This window comes from Harpegnathos saltator, unplaced genomic scaffold (assembly GCF_003227715.2).
Source record: "Harpegnathos saltator strain DR-91 unplaced genomic scaffold, Hsal_v8.6 scaffold33, whole genome shotgun sequence".
NCBI lineage: Eukaryota > Metazoa > Arthropoda > Insecta > Hymenoptera > Formicidae > Harpegnathos > Harpegnathos saltator.
In genome coordinates, this window is record NW_020230128.1 from 1 (window position 1) to 11,994 (window position 11,994).

The 11,994-nt window shown below is 48.1% G+C and overlaps 1 protein-coding gene across 1 annotated transcript; it reads right to left on the reverse strand.

Annotated features, from left to right (window-relative positions):
- Positions 1-3,024: 3,024 nt before the first annotated feature.
- On the reverse strand, positions 3,025-5,388 carry LOC112588881 (nuclear speckle splicing regulatory protein 1-like). Its single transcript, XM_025300177.1, has 2 exons — positions 5,271-5,388; positions 3,025-3,512 (listed from the first exon to the last, which is right to left on the reverse strand). Exons 1-2 carry the CDS (start codon positions 5,386-5,388, stop codon positions 3,025-3,027), a joined length of 606 nt encoding a protein of 201 aa, XP_025155962.1.
- Positions 5,389-11,994: the final 6,606 nt, after the last annotated feature.

Here is an 11,994-nt window from a genome sequence, read left to right on the forward strand (position 1 = left end):
TACGTCAGTAAATAGATCCTTTGAAGCCCTACAACTTTTGTCTGAAATATTTATCTCTAAAATGTTCTATTTCCGAAATAAAAGGGCTGTACGAGTGGTCTGAATCACTCTGTATATAGAATAATTTATACACGTATAATATATCAGGTGTCGTAAAAAGAAATTCATTATTTTTGCATGAAATTGAAGGCTTTAATTACCATAGTTAGAATGATCGATTTAGGTCAAATATGCGCCGTTTTGTTCGATAACTTGTTGCCATTTTGAAGGTAATTTCATTATGCCTCTCTCATAGAAGCCCTCGTCCCTATTGGCAAAAAATTGAGACAGTCGATTTTCATAAGCCTCTCTTGAAGCGACATTTTCACAAGCAAAATTGTTCGCCATGGACAGGAACAGATGGTAATCACGAGTTAAGAGTTAAGAGTTTTGCCGTAGGGGAGCAGCTCATAGTAGATAATTCCCTGCCAATCCCACCAAACACACAGCAAAACCTTCCTGGCCGTCAATCCTGGCTTGGCCACCGTTTCCGCCGGCTCACCGCGATTCGACCACGGCCGTTTTCGCTTGACGTTGTCGTAAGTGATCCACTTTTCATCACCAGTGACCAACCGCTTCAGAAATGGGTCGATTTTGTTGCGATTCAGCAGCGATTCACAGATGGAAATTCGATCCATGAGGTTTTTTTCGTTAACTCGTGTGGCACCCATACATCGAGCTTCTTTTTGTATCCAGCCTTATTCAAATGGTTCCAAACGGTTTCTTGTGCAATCTTTAGCTCTTGGGCAATCCAAGCAGTGCTTACATGACGGTCGGACTCGACAATGTCCATGATTTTATGATATTTTCGACAATTGGCCTTCCAATGCGTGGTGCATCTTTGACATCGACATTACCGGAACGGAATCGACGAAACCAAAATTGCGCGTGATTGGCCGTTACAGTATCAGGACCATAAACACTATTCACATTTTCAGCCGCCTGGCTTGCGTTTTCGCCTTTATCGAAGAAAACTGTAAAATATAACGTATTTTCTCTTTGTTAGTGTCCATCTTTGACGTGCGCTCAAAACTGAGTCAACTAATCACAAAACTGTCAGAAAAGTTTTTTTAGTACAAAATCTCATCTTTCTAACGCCATCTAGTGGAACCCGATCGGACTTATACAACGCGAGATACAGATAACTAAAGCCATCTATTGGAGAAATAATGGATTTCTTTTTACTACACCTGATATATGATATAATAATACTTTTTTTATGTTCGCAGGTCGAGTCATCGTGGGACTTCGTGGGATGCTTTTAAACAATCAGGTAAGTATAGGATAATAAATTAAAAGAAACTAATATTGATATTTCCCGGTTGTAGGATGTTCACGAGGAACACCGTCCTTTTAATCCTACCACCGCGGTGGTCGCATCGCAGGTATGTATTATATCAGGTACGTGTATCGCGAAAACTAGGTTCTTTCCAGGACTTGAGGTCGCATTCTTTCTCGCTCGAAGTCCGCGAGGTCCAAACTTAAATTATATATTAAAACGCCTAGTCGCATCATAAACTAAAACTTAAAAATAATAAATTTGATCCGACGGATTCGCACAGTCATTTCTGACTGATCTCGATATCACTACGTCTCGCGATCACATGATACTCTCTCGAGCGGTCAGTCCCGAGGATCTACTCGGGTCCAGTCAGCCGGTGTAGAAGGACTCGCCTGCCATCTTCGTCGTCGTCATTTCCTCCGAGTCGAGGTTCAGGATCTTCTCCCTTGCACGTCTACTTCGTGACCTCGAGGTCCTTGGGGGTCAGGATACTCGTGGTCACATCCTCGGGTCAAGATACTCCGGGTCACACCCTCGAGGTCAGGATGATCCCGACCACGGCTCTCGAGATCCTGCAGATCCCGATCACGTTAGGTTAGGTTGTAACCGGACACAATGGGGTTCGAGCCCGAGGGGCTCGCACAAGAAGATGCAGGTTCCTTTCGGGACGCAGCTCTTTTCGGTCGCCACCCGCCCTTCGTTGCGCACAGCACGGATCCCCTGGGAAGGACGGGATTCCCGGAAGACATACACCGTACACACTGCACGTTAGTATATATATATATTCTGTATTTATTTTACACTTTGGTACAACAGTCTTATAATCGCGGAATGAGCTTCGCGGTGATTTTATGTCGGACGACGACGGAGTGCGTTCAGCTATGCGTTCGGTTCGCGCTGGGGTTTGAGAACGACTTTCTTGTTATTAACGTCGCACGCGACGGAGTGCGTTCACTTACGCGTTCGGCACGCTCGGGGGTTTGTGGGCGACTCACTTGGCCCCTTCGCGCCTTCCGCATCTTCACACAGTCCGCGGAGCGTATGGAGATGCGGAACCTTATTTCCCGAATCGAACGCATATTCACGCTCCTCCGTGGGTTTGCCTAGAGGGCGTTCTCCCTGGTCGGTATTACCGACTTCGACGTTATTAAAATAAACTCTGCTTATGAAATTATAAAATAAACTTTGCTCGCTTTTTTAGACTTATTGCAGTATAAAAATCTTATCTATATATATCTCTATATGTATATATGTGTATATCGGTATGTAACATGTTTATATATATATATAACCTTAATTCTAATGACTATTATAATACTAACAATACAAAAATATATATATATATGGCTATATATGATTATATAATAATATTTCTTTTATGTTTGCAGGTCGAGTCTTCACAGGACTTCGTTGGATGCTACTACATAATCAGTAAGTATAAAATAATAAACTAAACAAAACTAATATAAATCTTTTCCGATTATAGCAGGTACATGTATCGCAAAGATTAGGTTTTACCGGGACTCGAGGTCACACTCTTACCTCCTCTAAGTCCTCGAGGTCTTAACTAAAATTATATAATTATAAGCCTAGTCGCATAATAAACAAAAATATGACATAACTTTTGATCGGTTCCGTGCAGTCATTTATGACTGACCTCGAGATCCTTTGATCTCGCGATTACCTGATCTCTGTCTCGAGGTCTACTCGGGACCAGTCAGCCACTGCAGAAGAACTCGCCTGTCGTCGTCTTCGTTGTCGTTCCCTCCGGGTCGATGCTCCGGGTCTTCACCCTCGCACATCTGCTTCATGATCTCGGGGTCCTCGGGGTCTGGATACTCGTGGTCACTTCCCTCGGGGTCAGGATCCTTCGGGTCACGTCCCTCGAGGTCAGGATGATCCCTATCTCGTGTCTCGAGATCCGGTTCTTGCACCTCGAGATCCCGTTGATCCCGGTCACTCACCTCGAGATCCTGTTCTCGCACCTCGAGATCCCGATGATCCCGATCCTGCATCTCGAGATCCTGATGATCCCGGATGGACCTCTCGTGGTCAGGACGGTCACTTACGGTCCTCTCCCGGTCCGGATGGTCCTGGATGCTCCTATGCTGGTCCGGATGGTGCTGGTTGCTCCTCTCCTGGTTAGGTTGTAACCGGACGAAAAGTACGTGCTTGAGCACGTAATCCGAAGCTGCAGGTTAGGTTGTAACCGGACACAATGGGGTTCGAGCCCGAGGGGCTCGCACATGAAGAAGCAGGTTCCTTTCGGGACGCAGCTATTTCGGTCGCCACCCGTCCTTTGATGCAGCAGCGCAGCGGGATCCCAGGAATGGACGGGGAATCGGGGACCGAGACACCAACACCACACTGCTGTTTAATGATTATTTATTCGTTACGTTGGGCCGCCTAGCCGCCTTGACACCGCGTCGCGAATATAAATCTTCGCCGCAATTCATGCGGAACTGGTTTGAGTGGGCACGAGGGGTGTACACGTCCGCTCTCCGTGGCGGGTAATCTCCCACTGCTTTTGTTTGGCGCCAACGCGCCTTTCGCCTCTTAGAAAGACCACGGGTCCGTCTCAGAGGCGAAACTCTATATGCCTCGGATAACAGACGCACACCGCCCGCTCGTACGTTCACTCAGAGGGCGCTAAAACCGGGTCGGTAATACCGACTTCGACGTTATTAAAATAAACTCTACTTATAAAATTGTAAAATAAACTTTGCTCGCTTTTATAAACTTAATCCTACTTGTATCATTATAAAGAAATGCATATAAAAATATATATATGTATAAATATATAAACAGCATAGATTACGGTATATAAATTTATAAACTTAATTCTAATGACTATTATATTTTCTTTTCAGGTCGCCGCGGGACATTGGACGCCTCATCGTTTTTGTCACCCTCTTCAGGTAGGTATTGCACATTGCATTATATTGTTGTCATACACTAACTACCCTTTTTCTTTACGGGTCACCATCGGATGAGACATACCTCAGGTAAGTATTTTAATCTATATAAAATTAACTTTAATAATTCTTTTTGATTGTTTCAGGTCATCGTTGGACTAGACGCCGCCCTTGGACAGGATGCAGCCCACACGGTAAGTATACTATACCTTTATCGCACTTAATACTAATTTGTTTCTTGTTTTTCAGGTCGCCGCGGGACAATATGAGTCTTTATTGGATTCTTCGTCATCAGGGTGAGTACAAGTCAAGGCTATCATTTGGTAATTAATCTATTTTTGTTTTCAGGCCATCGTTGGACATATCGTCGCCACTCGACCTGGACAATTTCTCTTTATAAACTAAACATGTAAAACTCTACATTTGGATCTTTCGTGGACTCTATCAACTCTTACATAACCTTGGCTTGTACTACCGCTTTCCGTTAGTGTTTCTAGGCTTATTGTGGGATCTGGGAGGGGTCTCTTTAACTGAAATAAAATAATCTTCTCAAAACTTGATTTTCACAATCAAGGCCGCTTCCCAGACGCCACAGAGCCTCCGGAAGTTTTTGTCGGTTTAAGAGTCTCAGGCTCTCGGATGAGACACGCGCACCGGCCCACTGACACTCTTTACTCATCTACACCCGAAACGGCGAGTTTCCGGGTCTCACGCCGCCTGGATCTCGCCGTCTCGCAGTCAGTCGGAGTTTATTGCAAACGGAACTTAAAATATAACTCTAATGATTATAAATAAACTATTTATCTCGCCTACTCGAGGTCCACTGTCCCTCGAGTCATCTGGCGAGGTCTAAACAAAACTTTACATTGCGTACTGCTTTTCCCGCTGACTCGAGTGTCCTGGGCATGTTCGCGCTCTCGACCTTGACTTCCGGACCAGTCTTACACCTATGACCTCGATATACTCCTGTTCCTCGAGGTCCTCCTACTCGTCGAAGTCCTGTCGGTCCTTGAGGAGCTCCGCCTACTCGGAACCTGGTCTCGGGGTTTCCATGTCCTCGAGGGGATCTCCGGTTTCGGGTTGCTCCTCGGGGTCAGTTCGGTCTCTCGTGGATTCCTCCTCGGGGTCCTCGGTGGCGAGGTATATCACCATCGGGGACCTCGGCTGTTCTCGAGGTTCGTGTTCTCGAGGATCCTTCCTCCAGTTTCGCTCCACGCGGTTACGGCGACTGGTGACTCGTTCCTCGAGGTCAGGACGATCGCGAGTCCACGTCTCGGGGTTAGGATAGTCGCGAGTCCTCTCCTCGCGGTTAGGACGGTCACGAGTCCTTTCCTCGCGGTCAGGACAGTCACGTGTCCTCTCCTCGCGGTCAGGACGGCCACGAGTCCTCTCCTCGCGGTTAGGACGGCTGCTCTGCCTGCTCGTTCCGGATGACCCGGATCGCTCCGGCGGACGGGTTGGTTTGGTTAGTATGGTTAGGTTGTAACCGGACACAATGGGGTTCGAGCCCGAGGGGCTCGCACATGAAGAAGCAGGTTCCTTTCGGGACGCAGCTATTTCGGTCGCCACCCGTCCTTTGATGCAGCAGCGCAGCGGGATCCCCAGGAATGGACGGGGAATCGGGGACCGAGACACCAACACCACACTGCTGTTTAATGATTATTTATTCGTTACGTTGGGCCGCCTAGCCGCCTTTACACCGCGTCGCGAATATAAATCTTCGCCGCAATTCATGCGGAACTGGTTTGAGTGGGCACGAGGGGTGTACACGTCCGCTCTCCGTGGCGGGTAATCTCCCACTCCTTTTGTTTGGCGCCTTCGCGCCTTTCGCCTCTTAGAAGGACCACGGGTCCGTCTCAGAGGCGAAACTCTATATGCCTCGGATAACAGACGCACACCGCCCGCTCGTACGTTCACTCAGAGGGCGCTAAAACCGGGTCGGTAATACCGGCTTCGACGTTATTAAAATAAACTCTACTTATAAAATTGTAAAATAAACTTTGCTCGCTTTTATAAACTTAATCCTATGCGTATCATTATAAAGAAATGCATATAAAAATATATATATATGTATAAATATATAAACAGCATAGATTACGGTATATAAATTTATAAACTTAATTCTAATGACTATTATATTTTCTTTTCAGGTCGCCGCGGGACATTGGACGCCTCATCGTTTTTGTCACCCTCATCAGGTAGGTATTGCACATTGCATTATATTGTTGTTATACACTAATCTACCCTTTTTCTTTACAGGTCACCATCGGATGAGACATACCTCAGGTAAGTATTTTAATCTATATAAAATTAACTTTAATAATTCTTTTTGATTGTTTCAGGTCATCGTTGGACTAGACGCCGCCCATGGACAGGATGCAGCCCACACGGTAAGTATACTATACCTATATCGCACTTAATACTAATTTGTTTCTTATTTTTCAGGTCGCCGCGGGACAATATCAGTCTTTGGTTTGTTTCTTCGTCATCAGGGTAAGTACAAGTCAAGGCTATCAATTTGGTAATTAATCTATTTTTGTTTTCAGGCCATCGTTGGACATATCGTCGCCACTCGACTCTGAACAATCTCTCTTTATAAACTAAACATGTAAAACTCTACATTTGGATCTTTCGTGAACTCTATCAACTCTTACATAACCTTGGCTTGTACTACCGCTTTGCGTTAGTGTTTCTAGGCTTACTGTGGGATCTGGGCGAGGTCTCCTTAACTAAAATAAAATAATCTTCTCAAAACTTGATTTTCGCAATCAAGGCCGGCTTCCCAGACGCCACAGAGCCTCCGAAAGTTTTTGTCGGTTTAAGAGTCTCAGGCTCTCGGATGAGACACGCGCACCGGCCCACTGACACTCTTTACTCATCTACACCCGAAACGGCGAGTTTCCGGGTCTCACGCCCCCTGGATCTCGCCGTCTCGCAGTCAGTCGGAGTTTATTGCAAACGGAACTTAAAATATAACTCTAATGATTATAAATAAACTATTTATCTCGCCTACTCGAGGTCCACTGTCCCTCGAGTCATCTGGCGAGGTCTAAACAAAACTTTGCATTGCGTACTGCTTTTCCCGCTGACTCGAGTGTCCTGGGCATGTTCGCGTACTCGACCTTGACTTCCGGACCAGTCTTACACCTATGACCTCGAATACTCCGTTCCTCGAGGTCCTCCTACTCGTCGAAGTCCTGTTGGTCCTTGAGGAGCTCCGCCTACTCGGAACCTGGTCTCGGGGTTTCCATGTCCTCGAGGGGATCTCCGGTTTCGGGTTGCTCCTCGGGGTCAGTTCGGTCCCTCGTGGATTCCTCCTCGGGGTCCTCGGTGGCGAGGTATATCACCATCGGGGACCTCGGCTGTTCTCGAGGTTCGTGTTCTCGAGGATCCTTCCTCCAGTTTCGCTCCACGCGGTTACGGCGACTGGTGACTCGTTCCTCGAGGTCAGGACGATCGCGAGTCCACGTCTCGGGGTCAGGATAGTCGCGAGTCCTCTCCTCGCGGTTAGGACGGTCACGAGTCCTTTCCTCGCGGTCAGGACAGTCACGTGTCCTCTCCTCGCGGTCAGGACGGCCACGAGTCCTCTCCTCGCGGTCAGGACGGCTGCTCTGCCTGCTCGTTCTGGATGACCCGGTTCGCTCCGGCGGACGGGTTGGTTTGGTTAGAGTTAGGTTAGGTTAGGTTGTAACCGGACTGCGAGTCCTTCCTCGGGTCCAGAGGGTGAAGAATGCAGGTTCTAGAGGTTCGATAAGATGGTCGCCACCCGTCCACTTGGTTAAGCCACGGCGCAGATTTCCGAAGACGGACGGGGATCCCGGAACAAAGTTCTAACACCGTGTATTTCACAAAAGTCTTTATTCTCAACCTTTTACACAAAGGGTCACTATCCGCCGTTACTTACTCGCCTATTCGCGTCGCGTCCGCGGGGGTTTTTTATTTAACGTCGCACGCGACGGAGTGCTTTCACATACGCGTTCAGCCTGCTCTGGGGTTCGAGAGCTACTACTTGGCGCCTTCGCGCCTTCCGCATCTTCACACAGTCCGTCGAGTGTGTGGAGATGCGGAACCTTATTTCCCGAACCGAACACATAGTCACGCTCCTCCGTGGGTTCGCCTAGAGGGCGTTCTCCCCGGTCGGTATTACCGACTTCGACGTTATAGAAATAAACTCGGCTTATAAAATTATAAAATAAACTTTGCTCGCTTTTTTAGACTTATCGCAGACGCCGGCCACTCGCACTCTATACCGTGTTCATGATGACGCTTCGGCTGTCGCTGCGCGCACAGGCGCTGACGGCGTTTATAACAAATAATAGATATTCTTCATATAATGATTAATAACAAAATCGTAAAATCCTCTTATGACTATCTTAATACTAACAATACAAAAATATATATATATATATATATGGCTATATATGATTATATAATAATATTTCTTTTATGTTCGCAGGTCGAGTCATCACAGGACTTCGTGGGATGCTTCTACAAATCAGGTAAGTATAAAATAATGAACTAAACAAAACTAATATGAATCTTTTCCGATTATAGCAGGTACGTGTATTGCAAAGACTAGGTTTTACCGGGACTCGAGATCACATTCTTACCTTCTCTAAGCCCTCGAGGTCCTAACTAAAATTATATAATAATAAGCCTAGTCGCATAATAAACAAAAATATAACATAACTTTTGGTCGGTTTCGTGCAGTCATTTATGACTGACCTCGAGATCCTTTGATCTCGTGATTACCTGATCTCTGTCTCGAGGTCTACTCGGGACCAGTCAGCCACTGCAGAAGAACTCGCCTGTCGTCGTCTTCGTTGTCGTTCCCTCCGGGTCGATGCTCCGGGTCCTCACCCTCGCATATCTGCTTCATGATCTCGGGGTCCTCGGGGTCCGGATACTCGTGGTCACTTCCCTCGGGGTCAGGATCCTTCGGGTCACGTCCCTCGAGGTCAGGATGATCCCTCTCTCGTGTCTCGAGATCCGGTTCTCGCACCTCGAGATCCCGTTGGTCCCGGTCACTCACCTCGAGATCCTGATGATCCCGATCCTGCATCTCGAGATCCTGGTGATCCCGTATGGTCCTCTCGAGGTCAGGATGGTCACTTACGGTCCTCTCCCGGTCCGGATGGTGCTGGTTGCTCCTCTCCTGGTGCGGTCGATCCTGGATGCTCCTCTCCAGGTCCGGATGGTCCTGGATGCTCCTTGCACGGTTCGGATGGTCCTGGCTTGGTCCTGGGCGTCTGGTTGGTGTTGTTAGATTTCTCTCACCAGCCCTGCCCCCGACCACCGTCCCCTGTTGGTGATGGGACTGCTTCTTGACTCGGATCTTCGGGCTCTGCCTCCGGTCTTCCACAATCACTGGTCTTCTTATCAGCTTGGCGTCCCTCGATTCGGTCTCGTCTCTGGTTGCTGCTTTACGTTCGGCCTTTTGTCCTCTCTGCATTGCAGCTGTGGGCCGCTGCACACTCCCGCCTGACGGTGAATTCACGGGCGTTACGCGTGTGGGTTCGGCGTCACTCGAATCGGTCGTGTCGCTCCTGGCGTGGGCAAGTTGTCGCTTGGCAGCTTCCAGTGTCTCTTTTACCTTTCGACGGTATCGTTGATTCGCCAAACGTTTTTGCTCTCTTCTCCGTTCCAACTTGTCTGCTTTCGATGATTTTCGTGGGTTTGGCGTTCTCTCTCGGTAGTAGCTCCTAGTCTGTTGTTTGCTGGATAACTTGTTGCTATTGTCATCTTCCTTTCTCTTTGCGAGTATATTTCGGTCTCGCGATCTTTCTCCGAGACGCCTTAACTTTACCACCGGTTGCTTACGAAGTTGTATGGACGGTTCTTCGGTTCTGGGTGAGCTGTTCTCCTTCTCACTGCTGTCTCTCGCGTTTGTGCGAAGTTCTTTATCTTGCTTAGATCTCGATGGCTTAGATGACGTTGGTTGATTCTGTACTGTGTCTACCGAATTGTCGGAGTCTCCTATGTTCCATACTTGCGCTTCCGGCGATATTTCTTTTTCTGTCGATGCACTTCTGGATATTCTTGGCGCTATTTGTCTGGGCTGGATGTGGCTTTTGTATTTTTGTATCTTTGTCGGCGTTTCTCCGCATGGAGGTTCGATGGTCTGAGTCTTTTCGGTCTCCTCCGACGATGATGAAGCCTCTAGTTGTTGGATAGCCTCTTCGTCTTTTGCTATTGATTGCCTGATGAGATCGATCTTCTCTTGTAGCCTTTGTTGTTTATACTTCTCCAGCTCTTTTCTCCTTTGTCGAGTTTCCTCTTGTTTTCTGCGCAGCTCATTGTATTGTCGTTGGAGATCCTTGTAGCTCGTCGTCATCTGTAATTAGTAAGAGAAACACTCGTTTTTTAGAGTTTTCTCACTATTTTCCTCGAGATCTACTGAACCATTTATGCGATATCCTCGGGATGCTCGCGAGGATTCGTTAAGGGTGGGTTATTAGTCTGGGTGGGTGACAATTTCGTCTTACTCCCGCCATTCCGGATTTTTGATTGTTTCCGGACTCGTTTTGGTCGTTTCACTATCTCCCATGTGTCGTCTGTATCAGGTGGCGAATCGATTTGGTTCTCGACTTTACTCGTTCTGCGGGGCTGGATCCAGCGTTCGCACGAGTCCTCGGAGTCTGGTGATAGTTTTCTCGCTACTGCGGCTAGTCGGACTCTCCTCCTTGGTCGCTTTCGTTGCGGGGTACTCGGTGGATCCGAGTGTCCCGACTCGTACGGTGTGTCGATTTCCGCGCTCTCCATGGTTCCCGTAGTTGTCGATCGCTCCTGGCTCGGCTGCTCCCTGTTTACTTCTACCGGTCTCCAGGCCGAAGTGCGATGAGGCCGCAATTGGCGCGTGTTAAACGGTCCGATCAGCTTTGATGTCATACGCTCGATCGTGTATACGTTCGGGTGGATCTCGTCTCGCACGCGAAAAGGTCCCTCATATAGGGGGAACAATTTATGAATCTTAGAATGGCGTTGGTCGCTACGCCTGTGCGATTTTATCCAGACGAGATCCCCCTGTTGATACTGAATAGCGGTACCGCGTTTCTCGCTCTGACGCCTTCGCTTTCGCGCCATAATTCGGAGACGCTCGCTCGCAGCTTCCAACAGACTGTCACGGTCTATGGGAGGTGCTCCTCGAGATCGCAGTATCTCGGGAGGTCCTATAACGAGATCTACTTGGCGGTTTTCTAATACCGCGGGAGGCACTCCGGTGCTCGAGTGCTCGGTCGCGTTGATGACCTGTTCGACCCGCGGAACGATTTCGTCCCACCGTCGGTGGTCATCGCACGCGTACGCTCGTAAGGAACGTCCCAACTCCCGCATCACCCTCTCAACCGGATTACTCTGCGGGTTGTAGGGTGACGTTTTGCGTGTTTTAATTCCTAAACGTCTGGCGAATTCCTTCCAGCGCCCTGCAAGGAACTGGCCACCGCAATCTGTCAAAATCGTTTTTGGTACTCTATTTACGTCACGGAAGTAATACTCTTCCAGGATTTGCTCGATGGTTCTGAGCTTTTGGTTTCTCATCGGGTACATTTTTGTAAATTTTGAGAATTGGTCCATGACCACGAGTACATAGGCGCATCCATCGTAGGATCGCGGCAATGGACCGTATAGGTCGACGGAAACGACTTCGCCGATGTCGTTTGGAAGTTCGTAATATTCTGGACCTCGTGTAGGCCTCGCGTAGACCTTGGTCGCAATGCACAATTGGCATGAGGCCACTACGTCTCGAGTTAGTCTCTCTAT

Coding starts and splice junctions, on each gene's coding strand:
- LOC112588881 (XM_025300177.1), bottom strand. CDS start 5,388: ATGGTGATATACCTCGCCACCGAGGACCCCGAGGAGGAATCCACGAGA. Junction 3,513..5,270: donor CATGGAAACCCCGAGACCAG/GTTCCGAGTAGG, acceptor CCTAACCTGCAG/CTTCGGATTACGTGCTCAAG.